The sequence below is a fragment of the Manis pentadactyla genome, chromosome 13 (genome assembly GCF_030020395.1).
Source record: "Manis pentadactyla isolate mManPen7 chromosome 13, mManPen7.hap1, whole genome shotgun sequence".
Taxonomy (NCBI): Eukaryota; Metazoa; Chordata; class Mammalia; order Pholidota; family Manidae; genus Manis; species Manis pentadactyla.
The window spans coordinates 60,844,069-60,867,713 of record NC_080031.1 but is presented as its reverse complement, the minus strand read 5'-3'; the positions used below and the strand labels follow the sequence as shown (position 1 = coordinate 60,867,713).

At 37.3% G+C, this 23,645-nt stretch overlaps 1 protein-coding gene across 2 annotated transcripts in view; it reads right to left on the bottom strand.

The window, feature by feature from the left end:
- Positions 1-23,645, bottom strand: part of FNIP1 (folliculin interacting protein 1) — a 164,359-nt gene that overhangs the window by 20,111 nt on the left and 120,603 nt on the right. For both annotated transcript variants that reach the window (XM_057491195.1, XM_057491196.1), the window contains 4 exons: positions 10,215-10,361; positions 9,171-9,340; positions 4,886-6,302; positions 3,904-4,072 (listed from right to left, as the gene is read on the bottom strand). In XM_057491195.1, coding sequence (XP_057347178.1) covers positions 3,904-4,072; positions 4,886-6,302; positions 9,171-9,340; positions 10,215-10,361 — 1,903 coding nt within the window. The remainder of the gene's footprint in view (positions 1-3,903; positions 4,073-4,885; positions 6,303-9,170; positions 9,341-10,214; positions 10,362-23,645) is intronic.

The following is a 23,645-nucleotide window of genomic DNA, read 5'->3' as shown; positions in this document are numbered from 1 at the left end:
TATATACACTATATATGTGTATCTACATGTGTATACATACACAAACACAAATACATTATATATGTACAGTATATATAAAAATATTATGTGTGTATATATATATATAAAAATGTAAATTTTAGTGTTTTATCAGTAGGGAAATTATAGCAAATCAAGATAAAAACAAAGTTTGTGAAGAAAACAAAACTGTATGTATGTTTATATGTAAAAATGTGTATTTATTAAAAATACATGTGTGTATACACACAAACACACACACACACACACACACACATATATATATATATATAAAGCCTCAAGTTTCTCTCTCTATATGGTATGTATATATACACACACACATACATATATACACAAAGAATACTAATGAAAAGAAAATACAAGGCATGGAGGGCCTAATGTTTACATAATGCCACACTCTGGTATATATAATCATTAGTATCACTTTCATGATAGCCAAGGAAACTGACTCTCTATTAAACCAAATGTCTTAGGTACTCAGGTATTAAGTGGCTAAGTCTGGGTTTCATCAAGTGACACATAGTGTATAAAGACTGGAAGAAGTTTTCTATATTATGAATGGCTGCCACTGTCTTTGAGTTTCTACATATTTCAACATTTTATATAGCAAGTATATATTGATTTGGTAGCAAGAAAAATGCCACTTTCTTGGAAACTGGGAAGAAAAAGAAAAGACACTCCATTAATAGAGTTAAGAATAAGATTATCTTTCTTAAAGTACTAACATCATTATTTCTGAATTAAAAGGTTCCTATGTTTTTTTCCAGGTAGGCACATAAAAAATTGTTTTCATGTTAAATATAATGATGATTAATTATAATTATGCAGTAACTAAAACCATTAAAAATAAACCTTATAAATTAATAGGGAAAAATGAGTGATGAAAAATTCAATAACATGTTAGTGCTGAAATTTAGGTTAATATTTTACTTTTCATTTTTTCAAAATTTTCTATAATACTCCTTTAATAATAACAAATACTTACTGAACATGAAGTCAGGCACAGGACAAGAGAATTTAAAAAATAGAAATAGTTCCTTCACCCTGAGGGACAACCACAACAACTAATATTAACTTTCCTTTGAAGCATTAAATTACTTATTAGTATCTTCCTCTGGCATTGTGTATGTGTGTGTGTGTGTGTGTGTGTGTGTGTGTGTGTGTGTGTGTGTGTGTGTGTGTGTTGTACTACACTTATTCATATACTTACCTTATTTTCTTCATTGCTAAGTAAATAACTTGAGGTCAGAAACTATTTCTTTTTCATCTACATATCCTTTGGAGTATTAGTACTATGTTCAGAACTAATTAGTACTATGTTCAGTATGTCAGTAAATATTTATCTGATTGGTGTTAACAGGTTGAGCAAAAATGGCTTTTAAGTATAAACAACATGAGTTTTGGTAAGTTTTCTTCACAAATTTTGCCTGTCAAAATTTGCCATAATTTCCCTACTGTATTATAAAATATCAAAATTTTCAACTTTAGTTATTTTCTACAGTCACAGAAGGCCTAAGCCTTTCTAGCTAATAATTAAGTGAATGCTTGCTCGCTGAGCCATATATTCTCACCTATGATTTCCCAGTTGGCCTTTTCCATTTCCTTTTTAATGTGTTTCCTGGGGAGAGGGGAAGGTTTTATTGTTAAAAAAAAAAAAAGGGTAATTACATCATCAAATAGATTAGGGTCAGGTGAGGATCCTGGCCATAGGCACTCCCATTTTCCCTACATTGACATATGGAACCAAAGAGAGAAAGAGAAAGTCCAACAACAGTTGCAGACTTTAACACTTCACTTTCAGTAACTGATGGAACTGGACAGAAAATCAGCAAGGACATGGAAAACTTGAGTAAGGCTCTCAACCAACTCTACTTGATGTCTATCAAACACTCCATCCAACAACAGCTGACTGTTCTTTTCAAGTCCACATGGATCATTTTCCAGGATTGGACCATACAAGTCTGAATAAATTTAAAAGGACTGAAATCACACAAAGTATGTTGTCTGACCACTATGGAACTAATTTAGAAGTTAACAATAAAAGGAAATTTAAGAATTCCAAACATACTTGGAAATTAAACAATATAATCTAACAATCATCTAATAACAACCTAATAATAATCTAAAAAAATCTATGGGTCAAAGAAATGGCAAGGGAAATTAGAAAGTATTTTCAAGTGAATGAAAATGAAAACGCAACAGATCAAAATTTATGATATTGAGTTAAAGCAGTGCTTAGAGAAAAATTTATAGCTTTAAATGCCTATAAGAGAAAAAAAAAATATTTCCAATTAATAACCTAAGCTTCCACATTAAGAAACTAGAAAAAGAGCAAACTAAGCCCAAAGCAAGTAGAACTTAAGATATAATAAAAATTAGGCTGGAAATCAATTATACAGATGGCAGAAAAACAGAGAAAAACCAATGAAAGCAGAAGTTGTTTCCTCGGAAGGAAACAAAATTTACAAACCTTCAGCTAGAATAGCAATAAGCAAACTTTTTCAGTGAAGAACCAGACAAAAAATACTTCAGGCTTTAGGGACTATGAGATCCCTCTCTCAATGACTCAACTCTGTGGCTGAAGCAGGAAAACAGTCATGGAGTATATAAATAAATGGGCTTGATCATGTTCTAATAAAACTTTGTTTACGAAAAGCAGGCCTATTTGTCTCAAGGGCCATAGCTTGCTGATCTTTCATGTATATGGGCCAAAAACTCTACCAATGAAATCAAGCCATGGATGAACTCTTCTTTGGAGAAACCACCACTTTTATGGGAGGAAAAAAAGGGGAAAAACAGATTACAAAAATCAGGAATAAAGGACATAATTCCCAACTCATTCTTTGAGGCCAATATTATTCTAGTAAATATTAAAGCTAGCCAAAGACATTACAAAAAAACTAGACTAATATCCCTCATGATTACAGACCCCAAAATCCACAACAAAATATGAGTAAATCAAATCCAGCAACATACAGAAAGGGCTATATAACCATGACAAAGTGGGATTTTTTTCTAGGAGTACAAGGGTTGGTTTAACCTATAAAAAAAAACCAACCAATGTAATCTATTACATTAACACTTTAAAGTAGAAAAATCACGTGATCATTTTAGAAGACAAAAAAAGTACTCCACAAAATTTCACACTAATGCATGTTTTAAAGGTGGGAGTGGGGACCAAAAATCCTCAAAAAACTAAGAACAGAAGGGAACATTCTCCACCTGATAAAAGGCATCTGTAAGAATCCTATAGCTAACATCACATTTAATTATGAAAGACTCAATGTTTTTGATGTTTTCCTTCTAAGATCAGGAACAACACAAGGATGTCCACTATCAGCACTTCTATGCAACACTGGACTGAAGGTTATAGCCTATAGAATCAGGCAAGAAAGAAACAGAAGGCATTTAGACTGCACAGAAGATGTAAAACTATCTGTTCATCGATGACATCAGCCTGTATGTTGAAAATCCTGCACAAAAAAACTGTGAGTGAGTGTAGCAAGGTGGCAGAATCAGTATACAAAATACAAACATCACTGTACTACCAATGAAAATTTGAGAATAAAATTAGAAAATTATACCATTCATGTTTAAGCATTTGCATTTTATTTTGATATTAGAATATAACCTAGTGATGAATACCTATGAATATATACAGTACTTCTGTATTTCAGATTTTCCTTTAGACAGATTCCTGAAACTCTACTTGCTTTTATGGTGACAGGTAAAAACATGTAGGTATTTTATACATAAAGTGATGGGCTCAGAGAACAATGACTGAGTTATACACCCAAGTGTAACCAAAAATATATGGCACTTCTGGGTTCTATTGGTTAACAGGGTTCTTTCTAGATAAATTCAAGAGCAGTAAAGATAACTCACCTGCACAGCGTGAGACAAGTCTGATACCAGACACTGACGGAGCCTCTCATCACTCCCAATTCCTTGAAGAACAAAGTCAGGCACATAAGACGAGCAGTAGCCACCCAACAAGGACCTACCAAAGTTGGCAATATTGGGCTGAACAGCACTCACTTCAATTAACTTTGACCTGGAAGAAAGGCCAAAAGAATGCACACCTAATTAGTAATAAACATATTTTACAAATAAAAAATCTTGGACTCTACTAGTCCATATTTTCAGTACCATCATTTTCCACAAAACACACTCAGGGTAAAATCATCTTTAAGTAAAAACTGGCTTAAGTGCTCAATCAGACCAAAAAAATTCCTTCCTATCAAGAAAACAGGGTCTGATGAACAACTTCAGAATGAGGTGAGCATAAATCTTTTATCATAAAAGACTTTAAGAATGCTGTCCCTAGAGTATGTAACATATTCTTAATCTAATACAATCAGACTATGGAAACCATCATCCAAAATAAAGTAGTTAAATACCTCAGAAATCCAAAGATTGGTATGTAACATTTCTCAAGTATGAAATCTTCTCCTTGCATACTTGACCCAGAGTATACATTCCCTGTATTTGTCTTGGCCAAATTTATTTCTAACAGCCATTTCCCACCTTCTCCGTGATTACCTCTTTCTTTAGTTGTCAGGCTCAGCATTGGTCCTTTCAGGGAGCATAATTCACTCCTAAATGGCTTGAAAACTCCTAAGCAGTAAGGAATCTCCTACATACTAACATAAATTTTCTCTAATGCCTTCACAGAGCCTTTCTGGGGTGCCTGCAGGACTTAGCTTTAATCTTTTGTATGAGTAAGAGCACATGATAATAAAGAAGAATTGTCCAGGTCAGTGATCTCTTCTTTTACATTAGCTACTACCAACCTTCAGACACCACCTAGACAAAAGAATGTACAAATTTATATAGGTCCTATTATAGGTCAAGACTTCCTACTTACCCAGGAAACGGTATCTCATCCTCTTCTGCCCAATCTTCTTGCTCTCCTCCATAGTAACCACTTACTTGTCGAGTCATATCATGACCTGTGTCTTCACTTTCACTATCCCCAAGGGCACTATCTGAACTTTCATTTCTTGGAATGTCCCATTCAATTCCTACAGCAATTTTTTTCTCTGGACTCTCTTTATCCCCATGGGGGACAAGAACGGAGAGTGTATCTCTTTGGTCCTGCTGAGGAAAGCAGGTGTTACATGAATCTTGGTGAACTCTTTCTACGCATTTACAAAATTTATTGTTCTGTTTGCTGTTTTTTATACACAGTCTTTTTGAAAACTCTAACATACAGCAGTGTTCTTTACTGTCTGTACTTGTTTTAACTGTAATATCATCAATAGTCCTGGTTTCAATTGAATCATCATTAAAATATTCATCAAATAAGCTCATGTTCTCTGGGTCTGAATGATTCCAACAGGAAAGTTCACAGGGCTCTCCAGAAACCACATGTGGTATAGTAGACTCTCCAGATTGGTCCTTAGGTGGTTGTTTAGTTTCTTGATGTTGATCAATAGCCCCTCTTTCTTCCTTCAATGGTTTGGTGTGATACCTGGTAATCTGATCCACCACTGCCTGACTCCGGAGTTCAGTATCTGAGTCAGGTGACATAGAATCCCCAATCAAGAAAGTAACCTTTGTCTGGGTTGCCTCACAAGAAAATGCAGCAGATACAAGCTTATCTGGAGGTTTTTTTTCCACAACCATTCCTGTGGATCTCAACACTTGGCCTGACTGATTACCTGAATCCAATAATTCCTCACTCTGCCATGTTTCCTCTGCTGACCCTAAGCCTGACTTTGACAAAGCACATTTGTCCACTGGAGCAGATCCTGTACAAACAACTGTCTGTAACTTGGTGTCAAGGCAAGTTCTTAATTTATCTCTGTACTGTTTAACATCAACAGCATTTTCTTCTTGGCAGTCAGAAGGAGAAATCATTCGGCACTCATCTGAACCTCCTAGCAGCTCCTTAGAGCTGTTTGGAATATATTCTCTATCTTGTAAAACATTGTCTGCATTTTGCCCAAGGAGTGGACGACTACAGTATTTACAGTTGCAATTAGGGGTTCTTGTTTCTTCTGACTCTTTAAAGAGCAAACTGCTTTTGTTTCTATGCATTGTGATAAGCACATACTCGGACTCTTCTACTTCACCTTTCTCTAAAGTGGTAGTAATTACTGTGCCTGGCATAACAATGGCTTCATCTTCCCCATTTTCTAAAAGATGGGTTTCTTGAAGTTCAGAGCATCTAATGAAATAAGTAAGAAAATAAAGCAGCCTCTGCACCATGTCTTGTCGTTTGCCAACTACCACAGTCCTCGCTAACCGTACAGGAGAGCCGATAGCGCCATACAGGTCCCCTGCAATGGAGAAATCAGTTAATGGACACATTCCCTACTCATGCAGCTAAGCAGACTACTTTCAACGATCAGAAACCTACTCTCACTGAGTAGTTCGCATTTTACTCTTTGTTCTTTAACAGGTGAGTGACTATTCAGTAAAGTAGGATGAGATGAATGGTCCTAACCAAAGGGAAAGATGAATGGAAGGGTTTTCTAGCTGCCTCCTTAAGCAGCTACTGTGGTTCTGAAACCTCAAGCAACGAGTCAGTTGTGAAAGTCCCATTTGCCACGAATATTCTTTGTGCTGGCCCCACACAGAGCACTTCATCTGGATGGAGAAATACTGCCTGAAGTACTATGTGCAAAAGAACTCTGTAGCTGCCTCTTGTACAGAGAAGAGAAGGCACAAGATCTGCTGGGGGCTCGGAGAGAAAGGGAGTAGTGGTAGACGGTCGGAGCTGCAGCAGTCATGTCATGTGCTTAACCTTCCTTGATTTAAACCTTGACTGTTGCTGTCCTATCCAGGACCCAACACTAGTTCCCATGTTTTTAATAAAAGCTCATTTCCTCTTCTATTCCCTAGAGGGTTGGGTACTCAGGATAGACCAGAAAGGGCAGGAAAAGTGAGACCTATCCTAACAAAAAAAAGGGCAACACATTTAGCCATGTGGTTCACTTTCACTTTTGTATCCATACTAGACATAACAGTCATTACATTTAAAAAGGGGAGGGAGACCTCGGAGTCACCAATGTTATGCTATAAGTCAAATGAGACCAAAAAGAAAGAAGCATCAAAACACACTTAAAAATGGAGAACAGTCATTAATTTAAATTTAGTTAAATTTTTGTAAGTTGTTGGTATGCATATTTGAAAACCTCTACTTTAGCTTTAGAAAAACTCAATACTTTTTAAAGAAACAAACATAAATAGGTCTCAAATAAATACAAGCTATAGACAGTATTGTGATAACTCGTCTCCTCTGGCCAAGACATGGCTCAAATGTCATCATGCCACTTTCCAAAACTTCCCCAAGGCTCCCACTGATCACTGAATTAACTGAAGCTGTTCTGACATGGCAAGTCAGTCTTTCATGACTGAGTTCCACTTTACTTTTCCACATTTATCTTACAGTTACCCTTCCTCATCTTTATTTACTCAAAATCCTACTTCAAGTGGACTACTTAAACTGGGCTAGTGAATATGCTTAGCACTTTTAATACCTAGATCCCTTTACTCATGCTATGTACTTACTTTCCTCTGAATCTCTGCCGGTCCAAAGCTTCCCACACACACATCCTCCCTTGGCCTAAAGTAAGCTTCCCAAACTGAACTCCCACTGAACTGTTTTCATTTCTCTTCCAGTTCCTCTTTGAATCGCAATTACTGCTCACATATACATGGCCCTATAGTACTAGACTTCCAGCTTCTTGAAGGCAAGGACTAGATTCAATTCATCTTTATACCTTCCAGTGCACTTTGCACAGTCTTAGATATATTGTGAACTCAGTAAAATTAAAAAAAAAAACTTTTTAAATGTCCAAATTAAAAAAATACTAATGAAATTTTGATTTCTATATAGTAAGTTAATATCCATACAACAGACTATGACTCAGCATGAAGGAAGAATGAACTATCAATATATACTGCGTAAGTGAATCTCAAAATAACTGTTGAATGAAAGAAGTCAGACAAAAAAAAAGCATGTACTATATGATTCCATTTATACAAAACTCTAGAAAATGCTCACTACTCTAGAGAGAGAAAAAGCAGACCAGTGGCTGGCTGGACATGGGAGAAGATAAATACAAAGAGTGGGGAGAAGCAAGAGGGAGGGACTGCAAAAGAGCATGAAGCATGGCATTGGTAAGTGAAGGATATGCTCACCATCTTGATTGTAGTAATGGTTTCGGAGGCATACATATCTTGACATATATCAAAACTTACAAAATTGTATGGTTTATATATGTGTTTGCTATGTGTCAGTTATTCCTCAGTTAAGTAGAAGGAAGGAAAGGAAGGAAGGAGGTGAGAGAAGGTGGAAAGGAGGGAGGTTACATGAATTAATAAGCCACATGATAACCTATCTGTCAAGTTTGGTCATCACTACAGACTAAGGGAAACTGCTACCAGATCACCAAAGTTTTACTCTTACCCCATTTACTCTTTTCCCTCATTTTACTCTTCCCCAACACCTGATAGCAATGGAGAAAGAGCAGCTACATTTACCAGATACTGTCCTAAGCATTTTACATGTGTTATCTGATTTAATTTTTATCTTACAAAGTACGTACTATATATTATCAGCCCTACACTATAAATAATTGTGATTCAGACATATCTGCCTGACTCCACAGTCCATGCTTTAAGCACCATGCTACACTGCCTTCCAAATGACTGTCAACTCATCAACTATTCCCCCCTCTCCTCTATCACCCATTTATTTATTGGGGCTTTCCACTAAGGGAAACATTTTCCAGAATTGATCAACAAACAAAAAATGGAACAACAGAAACTTCAATGCCTACTTCTCAGTTAACCAGATTTATTCCAGCTAACACACATGACTTTATTGATTCATTCTTTCTAGGCAAAGTACCTAATGCAAAATACCATGAAGACCCTGAAGTTACTGGTAAACAAGCCATCAACCTGCTCCTCTTGTTCAACCTACAGTTCTCTCTATCTGTAAGGAATGCTATCAGGTATAAGATGGGATGGGGATTAAGCCAATTTAGCAGACATGAAAGGACAAGGAAAGAAGAGGTGCTTTAGAATAGCAGAGAGCATTTTACTTCTCTATTTTTGTTTTTGCTAAAAAATAACTCCAAACAGTTATATAAGAGTTTAAGTATAATGCATAACGTAAGGATTTTCAAACTACATACCCAGTTGTGCCCAGAGAGGGTTATATGGATGAGTCTTGGCCAACATGTCCACACTCTGAGAGGAATGTTTCTCTAAAAATATTTTTATAGGTGGCTGTCCATTCGGCATGACTGTTGGAACCCAGGCAAGATGATTGGTCAGAACTGCAGTAATGAGTGCTGGCAGGAACCTGAAAACAAAATGCATCCTATCAGACTCCATCTGCCTGCACAAAACCCTACATAAAATGCAGTGACAGAATAAAGTAGAGATACATACTCTCACATGGCCAAAAAGCATAAAAAAGGAGAGGAAACGTAAATCACTAAGATGAAAATGAAAGGTAATAAACATTTTGGTTGGGTATGAGGTAAAGAAAATGATTAAAATACAGAGAGCATTCACATGGAGCTATTTCTGATCCTAATTACAAAACAAAAGGCCATTTTACTAGAAAAACTATAGATTTTTTTCAGTGACTCATCTGCCAAATTAATGAACCAGAAGCAGCTCTACACACTTCCAAATTACTGAATGGGAAAATCAAAGTTATTAAGCAAACTTTCTGTCTACCATCAAAGAGAATAAAAACATCTGAATTATTTATCTGGATTCTAGGAATCTCATCAATGGGTTAAAAGAGAACAATATGATAAAACATCACATTAAACATATTATCATTGGAATCCTGACACTCCCTTATGTATTTTTTTTTCTTTTCTACAGAATGAAACTGTGTTAAGTGGAAACAACTCACAAAAAATGATAAGCCTCTGAGTTCTGTCAGAAGTCAGGAATTTTAAATTAACACATAATTAGCAATCTTTTCATTGTTTCTTATTCAAAAGGTTCTGTGGCCTTCTTCTGTACACTATCTTAATTGTCTTTTAGAATTCTGTTTTGGTTATTAATAATGTGAAGTATTTCTAAAGATAGTGGTTAACTCTTTCACTTTTGTGATTTTGATCACAAGCTAGATCTCTAGTTAGGGCAAATAATAACTAAAATAGCTAAGATAACTACATAGCTAGGTAGTTACATATGTATAGTAGAGTAAGCCATACTGATTTTTTGAAGCATTTTCCATTAGAAAAGTGAACTCCTTCATGAAACGATGACAAAGTTGGTTCTTTTCTGGAGTCCCTGACATCATTGTAAGCCAGACAGGCTCTCCAATTCGTGGCATTGTGTAAAGATTACAAATTGTTGTTCTAAAGAGAAGAAAACACATTATGAAATTCATACTTCTCAGAATTACATACTCTTAAGATAAAGTTTATGTTGTCAGCTTGGGCCTCACACCTAGATAATTAAAGCTTTTGAGAGGAGACAATGAATCAAATTGTTCCTTTGTGGGAAATGTTCTCAAAATATGTTGATTCTGGTGCTGACTCTGCTCCCAATGACTGTGAACTACAGCAAATTATTTCTTTACTTTTAGTATCAGTTTCTTTCATTTGTAAAACAAAGGGATAGCACTAGGTAATTTCTAAAGCCCCTTCCAGCTCCACATTTCTAAGGCATATGTTATACTTAAATATATTGCAAATAATCAACAACACAGTAAAGAGTAATATTCTAAATGGTAATAGCTTCTCCACATACTCAAACAATGGTTTATCAGCATCACTTTGTTGCCTAGGATAAGACTCCTTAGAAAAGTTGTGAAGGACAATGAGGGCGTTATATCTGCATACTGTATTTTATGACTCTCTTTTCAATTTTCTGAAGTTTTTCCATCCATCAACATAAGGCAGCAGTATTAAATAATTTTGGTAGTGCTTTTCTGGCTGTTTCTTGCATTTAATTTAGAAAATAGCTAGCCCATGATTTGCAGTATATCTCCTAACAGCTTCAAGGAACCTTTAAAATGTCAATTTTTTTTCCTTCTATATTAATAGCTACTCAGCAAAGTCCTATCCACTCATTAGATTAAGCAGCTCCTGAAAGCTGTGACTTTAAAAAATTAGTCTCTCAGAAGGTACATAACAGTGTGCTGTTTTCTACTCTCTCAACAGTGCTGTCAGCAGGACTTTCAGCAACGATGGGAAGGCTCTGTATCTGTGCTATCCATGCACTATGGCCGTCACTAGCCACATGTGCTTACTGGATACTTGAAATGTGGCATGACTGAGGAACTGGATCTTAAATTTTATTTAATTAATTTAAATTGCCCCAATATGGCTAATAGCTGCTTGATTAGAGAGTACAGTCCTAGAAAGGTCTCTGAGATCTCTAAAAGCTCTAATATCTACCTCAGCATGATACTCTACTACACAGAATCCAACAGAGGAAATTAATTCTCTCGCCTGTACAAGTCTTATCTTGATCCAACATAAAATATACATTAAAATGGATAAAAGTGACAAATACAGGTCACATTAATGATGTTCTGGGTAGGGCATAAAAATCACTGCTGAGGGAGGCGGAGCCAAGATGGCGGCGTGAGCAGAGCAGCGGAAATCTCCTCCCAAAACCACATATATCTATGAAAATATAACAAAGACAACCCTTCCTAGAATAAAGACCAGAGGACACAGGACAATATCCAGAACACATCCGCACCTGAGAGAACCCAGCACCTCGCGAAGGGGGTAAGATACAAGCCCCGGCCCGGCGAGAGCCGAGCGCCCATCCCCCCAGCTCCTGGGGGGAGAAGAGTAGGCAGAGCGGGAGGGAGACGGAGCACAGGGCTGCCGAACACCCAGCCCCAGCCATCCGGGCCAGAGTGCAGACACAGTACGTGCCCAGGGGGCCCTGGATGCTAGGGAAACAGGGCAGCAAGAACAGTGAGCGGGCACCGGAGGCCGGGTGCCGGAGGACATAAGAAAAGCGCGCGACCATTTTTTTTTTCTTTTGTTGTTTTGTTTCGGCGAGCGCTTTTTGGAAGTCTTAAAGGGATAGGGCCCCCAATACTAGGGAAACAGGGCAGCAAGAACAGTGAGCGGCCACCGGTGGGCTGGCGCCGGAGGACATCAGAAAAGCACGCGACCGTTTTTTTTTTTTCTGTTTTGTTCTGGCGAGCGCTTTTTGGAAGTCTTAAAGGGATAGGGCCCCCAATTCTAGGGAAACAGGGCAGCAAGACCGGTGAGCAGAGGCCTGAGGCTGGCGCCGGAGAACAAAGAAAAAGGAGCGGCCACTTTTTTTTTGTTGTTTGTTTTTTTTAACTTAAAAAAAATTTTTATTTAAATTTTTTTTTTCTTTTTTTTGGTGGTCGTTTTGTTTTGGCGGGTGCTTTTTGGAAGTCTTAAAGGAGCAGGGTGGGACACTTAATCCAGAGGTAGGGAATCCGGGGATCTCTGGGTACCGTAACACCTGGGCAGCAGGGAGCAGGGAGGCCTCTTACAGAGATAAATAGCCTCCAGGCCACTCCCCCTCCAACGCGACTCCACCACTTTGGAGCAGAGGCCCGAACCAGGCCACACCCACAGCAACAGCGGAGATAAACTCCATAGCGGCCCGGAAGGAAGCAGAAACCCTGTCTGCGCACAGCTGCCCAGCACAAGCCACTAGAGGTCGCTGTTCTCCCAGGAGAGGAGGGCCACAAACCAACAAGAAGGGAAGTTCTTACAGCCGTGACTCGTCCCAGCTCTGCAAACTATTCCTATCACCATGAAAAGGCAAAGCTACAGGCAGACAAAGATCACAGAGACAACACCAGAGAAGGAGACAGACCTAACCAGTCTTCCTGACAAAGAATTCAAAATAAGAATCATAAACATGCTGACAGAGATGCAGAGAAATAAGCAAGAGAAATGGGATGAAGTCCAGAGGGAGATCACAGATGCCAGAAAGGAGATCACAGAAATGAAACAAACTCTGGAAGGGTTTATAAGCAGAACGGATAGGATGCAAGAGGCCATTGATGGAATTGAAACCAGAGAACAGGAACGCATAGAAGCTGACATAGAGAGAGACAAAAGGATCTCCAGGAATGAAACAATATTAAGAGAACTGTGTGACCAATCCAAAAGGAACAATATCCGTATTATAGGGGTTCCAGAAGAAGAAGAGAGAGGAAAAGAGATGGAAAGTATCTTAGAAGAAATAATTGCTGAAAACTTTCCCAAACTGGGGGAGGAAATAACCGAAAAGACCACAGAAATACACAGAACCCCCAACAGAAAGGATCCAAGAAGGACAACACCAAGACACATAATAATTAAAATGGCAAAGATCAAGGACAAGAACAGAGTATTAAAGGCAGCTAGAGAGAAAAAGGTCACCTATAAAGGAAAACCCATCAGGCTAACATCAGACTTCTCCACAGAAATCCTACAGGCCAGAAGAGAATGGCAAGATATATTTAATACAATGAACAGAAGGGCCTTGAAACAAGGATACTGTATCCAGCACGACTATCATTCAAATATGACGGTGGGATTTAACAATTCACAGACAAACAAAAGCTGAGGGAATTTGCTTCCCACAAACCACCTCTACAGCACATCTTACAGGGACTGCTCTAGATGGGAGCACTCCTAGAAAGAGCACAGCACAAAACATCCAACATATGAAGAATCTAGGAGGAGGAATAAGAAGGGAGAGAAGAAAAGAATCTCCAGACAGTGTTTATAACAGCTCAATAAGTGAGCTAAGTTAGGCAGTAAGATACTAACGAGGCTAACCTTGAACCTTTGGTAACCACAAATTTAAAGCCTGCAATGGCAATAAGCACATATCTTTCAATAGTCACCCTAAATGTTAATGGGCTGAATGCACCAATCAAAAGACATAGAGTAATAGAATGGATAAAAAAGCAAGACCCATCTATATGCTGCTTACAAGAAACTCACCTCAAACCCAAAGACATGTACAGACTAAAAGTCAAGGGATGGAAAAACATATTTCAGGCAAACAACAGCGAGAAGAAAGCAGGGGTTGCAGTACTAATAGACAAAATAGACTTCAAAACAAAGAAAGTAACAAGAGATAAAGAAGGACACTACATAATGATAAAGGGCTCAGTCCAACAAGAGGATATAACCATTCTAAATATATATGCACCCAACACAGGAGCACCAGCATATGTGAAACAAATACTAACAGAACTAAAGGGGGAAACAGACTGCAATGCATTCATTCTAGGAGACTTCAACACACCACTCACCCCAAAGGATAGATCCACTAGGCAGAAAATAAGTAAGGATACGGAAGCACTGAACAACACAGTAAAGGAGATGGACCTAATAGACATCTATAGAACTCTACATCCAAAAGCAACAGGTTATACATTCTTCTCAAGTGCACATGGAACATTCTCCAGAATAGACGACATACTAGGCCACAAAAAGAGCCTCAGAAAATTCCAAGACTGAAATCCTACCAACCAACTTTTCAGACCACAAACACATAAAACTAGAAATAAACTGTACAAAGAAAGCAAAGAGGCTCACAAACACATGGAGGCTTAACAACACGCTCCTAAATAATCAATGGATTAATGACCAAATCAAAATGGAGATCCAGCAATATATGGAAACAAATGACAACAACAACACTAAGCCCCAACTTCTGTGGGATGCAGCAAAAGCAGTCTTAAGAGGAAAGTATATAGCAATCCAAGCCTATTTAAAAAAGGAAAAACAATCCCAAATGAATGATCTAATGTCACAATTATCGAAATTGGAAAAAGAAGAACAAATGAGGCCTAAGGTCAGCAGAAGGAGGGACATAATAGAGAAGAAATAAATAAAATTGAGAAGAATAAAACAATAGCAAAAATCAAAGAAACCAAGAGCTGGTTCTTCGAGAAAATAAACAAAATAGATAAGCCTCTAGCCAGACTTATTAAGAAGAAAAGAGAGTCAACACAAATCAACAGTATCAGAAACGAGAAAGGAAAAATTACGACGGACCCCACAGAAATACAAAGAATTATTAGAGAATACTATGAAAACCTATATGCTAACAAGCTGGGAAACCTAGGAGAAATGGACAACTTCCTAGAAAAATACAACCTTCCAAGACTGACCAAGGAAGAAACAGAAAATCTAAACAGACCAATTACCAGCAACGAAATTGAAGCGGTAATCAAAAAACTACAAAAGAACAAAACCCCCGGGCCAGATGGATTTACCTCGGAATTTTATCAGACATACAGGGAAGACATAATACCCATTCTCCTTAGAGTTTTCCAAAAAATAGAGGAGGAGGGGATACTCCCAAACTCATTCTATGAAGCTAACATCACCCTAATACCAAAACCAGGCAAAGACCCCACCAAAAAAGAAAACTACAGACCAATATCCCTGATGAACGTAGATGCAAAAATACTCAACAAAATATTAGCAAACCGAATTCAAAAATACATCAAAAGGATCATACACCATGACCAAGTGGGATTCATCCCAGGGATGCAAGGATGGTACAACATTCGAAAGTCCATCAACATCATCCACCACATCAACAGAAAGAAAGACAAAAACCACATGATCATCTCCATAGATGCTGAAAAAGCATTTGACAAAGTTCAACATCCATTCATGATAAAAACTCTCAGCAAAATGGGAATAGAGGGCAAGTACCTCAACATAATAAAGGCCATCTATGATAAACCCACAGCCAACATTATATTGAACAGTGAGAAGCTGAAAGCATTTCCTCTGAGATCGGGAACTAGACAGGGATGCCCACTCTCCCCACTGTTATTTAACATAGTACTGGAGGTCCTAGCCACGGCAATCAGACAAAACAAAGAAATACAAGGAATGCAGATAGGTAAAGAAGAAGTTAAACTGTCACTATTTGAAGATGACATGCTATTATACATAAAAAACCCTAAAGACTCCACTCCAAAACTACTGGAACTGATATCGGAATACAGCAAAGTTGCAGGATACAAAATCAACACACAGAAATCTGTGGCTTTCCTATACACTAACAATGAACCAACAGAAAGAGAAATCAGGAAAACAACTCCATTCACAATTGCATCAAAAAAAAAAAAATACCTAGGAATAAACCTAACCAAAGAAGTGAAAGACTTATACTCTGAAAACTACAAGTCACTATTAAGAGAAATTAAAGGGGACACTAACAGATGGAAACATCTCATGCTCGTGGCTAGGAAGAATTAATATCGTCAAAATGGCCATCCTGCCCAAAGAAATACACAGATTTGATGCAATCCCTATGAAACTACCAGCAACATTCTTCAATGAACTGGAACAAATTATTCAAAAATTCATATGGAAGCACCAAAGACCCCGAATAGCCAAAGCAATCCTGAGAAAGAAGAATAAAGTAGGGGGGATCTCACTCCCCAACTTCAAGCTCTACTATAAAGCCATAGTAATCAAGACAATTTGGTACTGGCACAAGAGCAGAGCCACAGACCAATGGAACAGACTAGAGAATCCAGACATTAACCCAAACATATATGGTCAATTAATATTTGATAAAGGAGCCATGGACATACAATGGCAAAATGACAGTCTCTTCAACAGGTGGTGCTGGCAAAACTGGACAGCTACATGTAGGAGAATGAAACTGGACCATTGTCTAACCCCATATACAAAAGTAAACTCAAAATGGATCAAAGACCTGAATGTAAGCCATGAAACCATTAAACTCTTGTAAGAAAACATAGGCAAAAACCTCTTAGACATAAACATGAGTGACCTCTTCTTGAACATATCTCCCCGGGCAAGGAAAACAACAGCAAAAATGAGTAAGTGGGACTATATTAAGCTGAAAAGCTTCTGTCAAGCAAAAGACACCATCAATAGAACAAAAAGGATCCCTACAGTATGGGAGAATATATTTGAAAATGACACATCCGATAAAGGCTTGACATCCAGAATACATGAAGAGCTCACACGCCTCAACAAACAAAAAACAAATAACCCAATTAAAAAATGGGCAGAGGAACTGAACAGACAGTTCTCCAAAAAAGAAATACGGATGGCCAACAGACACATGAAAAGATGCTCCACATCGCTAATTATCAGAGAAATGCAAATTAAAACTACAATGAGGTATCACCTCACACCAGTAAGGATGGCTGCCATCCAAAAGACAAACAACAACAAATGTTGGCGAGGCTGTGGAGAAAGGGGAACCCTCCTACACTGCTGGTGGGAATGTAAGTTAGTTCAACCATTGTGGAAAGCAGTATGGAGGTACATCAAAATGCTCAAAACAGACTTACCATTTGACCCAGGAATTCCACTCCTAGGAATTTACCCTAAGAACGCAGCAATCAAGTTTGAGAAAGACAGATGCACCCCTATGTTTATCGCAGCACTATTTACAATAGCCAAGAATTGGAAGCAACCTAAATGTCCATCGATAGATGAATGGATAAAGAAGATGTGGTATATATACACAATGGAATACTACTCAGCCATAAGAAAAGGGCAAATCCAATCATTTGCAGCAACATGGATGGAGCTGGAGGGTATTATGCTCAGTGAAACAAGCCAAGCGGAGAAAGAGAAATACCAAATGATTTCACTTATCTGTGGAATATAAGAACAAAGGAAAAACTGAAGGAACAAAACAGCAGCAGAATCACAGAACTCAAGAATGGACTAACAGGTACCAAAGGGAAAGGGACTGGGGAGGATGGGTGGGTAGGGAGGGATGGGGAGGGGAGAAGTAGAGGGGTATTAAGATTAGCATACATGGGGGGGTAGGAGAAAAGGGAGGGCTGTACAACACAGAGAAGGCAAATAGGGATTCTACAACATTTTGCTATGCTGATGGACAGTGACTGTAAAGGGGTTTATACGGGGGACCTGGTATAGGGGAGAGCCTAGTAAACATAATATTCGTCATGTAAGTGTAGATTAGTGATACCAAAAAAAAAAAAAAGGGCAGTTCCTGTGTGGTAACCTCCAATGAGTTCTACACAAGAGTATAAAGGGCATATTAAAGTGTAGGCAAAGGGTCTGTTTGTGTTTATACAGAGGATCAAAGCCTAATTGGGCTACCCAGAAAATGAACTAAGATACGATATGAAAAAGAACTTCCAACATCAGCACTGTCTGGAAGACTCATGCCAGAAGATGATCATCAAAAAACCCCAACAAAGATCCACCCACGCACTGCTACAGCTGTAGATGCACTCATCCCACCAGTTCCTGGACTTGCCATGGGAATGAGGAAGGAGATATCTAAGCTGGCCTGTGCATACAGTAAAACAACAAATTTGACTGGATCTATACTGTTGGAACTCAATCAAGAATTAGGAGAAGTGCAGATTGTAGCGCTCCAAAATCTTACAACTACAGACTATTTACTGTTAAAAGAACATAAGGGATATGAACATTCCCCAGGAATGGGTTGTTTTAATTTGTCTCATTTCTCTCAGACTGTTCAAGTTCAGTTGGACAATATCCATCATATCATAGATAAGTTTTCACAAATGCCTAAGGTGCCTAACTGGTTTTCTTGGTTTCACTGGAGATCGCTGGTAATTACAGGTATGCTTTGGTTATGTAACTATACTCCCATTATGTTAATGTGTGTGCGCAATTTAAGTAGTCGCTTAAAACCTATACATGCTGAAGTTACTCTACAAGAAGATATGTCAAAGAAATAATCAATCTTCCCAGGTTTTCTGCCGCCTGCTACTTCTATAGCTTTTCTTCTTCCTTCCTAATTACAACCCTTAAATAGAATTCGTGCCTCATATCGAATTTACCGAGTATCATAATTCTTCCAAGTGGTAAAGAGACCTCAAGACAAATGCTGGGCATAGAAGCTACAGGGCATAAATATGCAAAGAAATAAAAAGCTAACCATTTCAAACAATAAGGCTTCTCTCTCACTTACCAACTTTACATTTCCCTGTATGGCTCCGGAAGATGACTGGTTAGCCAGAGACGGGTAAGATTCCTCAAGGGAGGAACAACCTAAGACAGGCACAGTCGCAGGGGGGTCATCAGGTGAGAAATTGGGGATCAACAGAGGTGAGGCTTAGAACCTCACCCCCCCGTTCTGAGAGAAATCTTCTGCATACGTGGATGTTTTATTGCCCTTGTCTAGCTTGGATTAACACATAGTCTACAGGCACACACCTGATCATCTACATTTGCTCTCTTACAACACTAAACTATGTTTTCTACCTTTATCTTGTATCTACCTACCACTTCAGCATTTTATTAAAAATAATAATAATAAAGAGAGAAATGTGGTATCCACATATAAATCAAGTATAAAAATCAAATGAGTATTCATATTTGAACTGTTTATAGTTCATAATGCATGAGCAAAACCGAAGGTTTCTGTGATGGCTGCCCTTGTACTGTTCACCATGTAAGAACTTATTCACTATGTAAGAATTTGTTCTCCATGTAAGAACTTGTTTGTTATGCCTCAGAAGATTGGAGACTGATGAAAATTGGGCTCTTGGGTGGATTAATGATTGTGCATTGAGCATTGACTCCCCTATACAGAATTTTATTGTTGTTAACAACTATTTGATCAATAAATATGAGAGATGCCCTCACAAAAAAAAAAAAAAAAGTATACACTTCCTATGGCAAAATAATAAGTAACCGGGATGTAATGAATATAGTCAAGATATTGTAACAGCTTGGTATGGTGAGAGCTGGTACCTAGAATTTTCATGTATATAAATGTTGAATCACTATGTTGTACACCTGAAACTAATGTAATGTAATACTGTGTGTCAACTACCCTTCAATAAAAAAATAATTATCTACCAAAAAAAAAAAAATCACTGCTGAGAATTAAACAATATATAAACAAATGGAAAAGAATTAAGTAAGTTTTATAGAGAAGAATATGACAGAATATAAATCAGGGATATGTGAAATGCTTATTTTTAAAGCCTATTATGGACATCCAGATAAGGAGGAAATGGAGCACAAATGTTTATCCCCTTTCAGTTCTGATGATCCAACTAAACACCAGTTAAGGATCTGAAAACAAATAAACCACTACAACAAATAGAACTGGAGAAGAACCTTAGTGAAAATTAAAATTACAGACAATAAAATTCTAAAAGACAACACAGAGAGAGAAAGGAATGTTAACTGAAATGGTAGGATAGAGGAATATATGGATTATAGTACTCATAGAGTGGGACATGTACAAAGAAGAGCTAATTTGCCGCAGTTGAAGCAGCAGCTCAGGACTCACAAGTACCTGGTAAAGTTGAGGACAGGAGTTACACAGGACTGTAAACTTATGACGGATCCATATATGGCTGATAATCCCTATTTCTACCCCATTTCCCACATAATGAGACAGGAACAGATGAAACAGGAACAACTTACTAGCCCCCAAAATGACATCCTCCAGACTCTTCCTGATATCTGAATCTTTCATAGTACGTTAACACATACCCAGTACATCTTGTGTTATTAACATTCCATGGGGAAATGGAGGGGCGATTAAGCGAAAATGTATCTAAATACACCCCCCTTCAGAGAGTGATAATGAAAAAAGTCTGAGCAACACTGCACAAAAGTGAAGTTTTCCAGGTAGCACCTGATTATGTACACAACTCACAACTTGTATTTTGGTGCTTCACTCTCAACTAGAAAGGGCAACTGAAATACCACAGGGAATGCCTCCAAGGAGAGAGAGACACAAACAGAAAGGTAAAACACACACACACTCATGCATAAAATGACCTCAGAAGAGATGGGAAATTATCACAACATTAAGTTGGTCACAGGGACGGTAGTACAGCACGGAGAATATAGTCAATGATGCTGTAACATCTTACTACTTTGATAGTAACCGCACTAGAGGGGATGAGGATTAAATAATACGGTAACTGTTGAACCACTGCATTGTATATTCGAAACCAATGTAAGACTGTATATTAATACTTTAAAAAAAAAGAAATGGAAAATAATACATTCAGGAAAAGAGAAGGAAAACAAAAGAAAAGAGACACAGAAGTTCTAACAAAATGAATTCAAGAGAAGAAATAGAGGAAAATAAATCATCAAAGACAGTAGAAAACTTAAGAGCTGAATGACAAAATGGTGCTAGAAGTACATTGAGAGGCTAAAGGACCAAAGGGGCTGGTATAAACACAAAGCAAGAAATAAATATGCTCTAAAATTGATAAATTAAGAAATAGCCATTTTTTTAAGTATACTGTTTAGTAATATGGATGTAAACAGCAAAAGAAATAAAGAGTTCACAGAGAATGTTCATCGGAAATAAGAATGGGCTGGGAGAAGTAGGATAGAGTTTATTTTTTTCATTATTAGACCTCTTTGCATCTTTTTTGTTTCTTAACCATGTGAATGCAATTTTTGATTAAAAGAAACAATATTGAAGGGAATAAGTGAGTTGATCAATTCATTTTCCATGAGTTTCTTCAGCATATTAGTGTCTACTAAATAAAAGTCCATGTGTTATGGGCCAGAGCCAGTCACTAACATTAGTATAGCAGTCCACTGAGGACATCAGCTTTAATGTTTTGTTGTTTGAAAGGATATGTACTATGACCTCAGGGGGAGGCAAAAAAAAAATTAATTATATACTAGTGCTTCTGATTATATATAAGGCTATGTTGTCATTAACAATCTAGAAGAAATGGTGCTTTCTTCCCCCATAATGACTATGTCCTACCCTTCAGTGGTAAGAAGGGTATTTTCAGTCATCTGACGCTTAACTTTTTTTCCTGGTCTATCTCTAGAGAAAGAAAGACTCCTTTAGTTGGAAAGTGACATAATTTAGTTGTCTTTGAGATATGCACAAAATCTAAGTAAACACAGGACCCCCATCTTTATCAGGCAGCAATGCTAACTAAACATACTTCCTGCTTCTGTAGGTTTCAGAGCTTCTGCATACATGTGCATTTCCTTCCTTTTCTCAGCTACCCAAAATTCATTAATCATCTGGTCTCAAAAATCACATACTTTAAAAATATTTGATTATTAATTTTAATAATCACTTAATTTTAAAATTAAGTATTGATAGTTTCTCATTATTTGTAGTAATGTTCTTTGAAGTTGATGCAAACACTGAATTAGTGGGCATGTAATTACTGTTCCTAGGGGAAATAAAGGTTTAGGTTCCTGTAAGGCTTTGGTCATATTTCTGTAAATCTATCAATACATAATTTTGTTTTATGTGGGATTCTGTTTAAAGATACCTCACTTAATATACTGTTGATTCACTAAACTGAACTCACAGACAACAGCACTATGAGTCATGCCTGAAAAAAGCTTACCTAACACATGCACTTTCTCAGTAAGGCACATCACAACCTTCCTGCACTTAGGAAGACTGCACAGCATTTCAGCACTATGGCTGGGGTCACCTTTAATAGAGAAGCCACTAACAAAAAGCACAAAATACTTAAAAAAAAAAAAAGTGTCACTAAAAGATGTCAAAAAGGATACTTGTTTACAGAATGATAGCTGAAACAAACAAGAAGTTCAATAAAACAAGAGGGCAGAGCACTGTTTTGTTTGACCTCATCTAGGAAATGTGTATATCATGCCACCTAAATTTTTCACTACTTTGCAAATGTCCACAAAGGATCATAAAAGCACTGCAAGTACATTTTGGGGTTATAAATAAATTTAGCAAGCAGGAAATTCACAAATATCTAATATGTAATTAATGAGGATCAACTATACATATTATTCTACAGATATCTTAATAGATTTACAAGAGTTTATAATGTATTTTAAAGATTTGATAAGCTTAATATATATATAGCCTATCATATTTGCAGTGGCTAAAGTAAAAATAATCAAACGAATATAGAATGAAAGGTATACAATCATGGTACACATTTTTCAATGATTTTACAACTTATACATGTTGTAATCCCCAGGCAATCTTAAAATTCTAGGGCTGAGCCATTTGTATACCCAAATCACATCCAAACACAACAATAATTAACTCAGAGGTACCTAATTCAAAAACATTTTAAATAAAAACATTGTTTACAACCTAAGAGCAAGATCAGTATTCTACTAGGATTGAGTCTTATGACCATATTTACTATTCTGGTAACCTCAGCTGGATTCGTAATGACAGTGTTTCCTCAGAGCTCAAATAGGGACTCCTGGCCTTTTGCCATTCTTCGCCTTGTGACTGCAGAAAAGAAACTGTCTGTCAATCCAATAATGTAAATAATAGCTCCAAGTGCAAGGGCAAAGATTCATTGCCTTGTAATACTGCCAAATGTGTAACCAAAAAGAAGGGTTCCTTTAGACAAATAAGCAAAAAGAATTTTTCAAATTTATAATAATTCTAGTCCAAAGTCAACTAAACAGCTTAAATAAACAATAAAAACTTAAAAAATTATTAATGAAATACTTGGTCAATCACTGCATAATTCTTCTACATTAGAGGTACAGTATCTATTTCAGGAGAAGCAAAACTCTGAGGAAAAAATTTTTTTAGCAAACAAGAAATTAAATTTAGAAGCTGACAAAATTTTAACTTCTCATACTTCTCAAGTAGTACTTATGTTTATGACAGACCTATTTTATAGGCTTCTGATAGAGAAATCACTCCAGCATTTTTTTCTGAACTATGCAGTT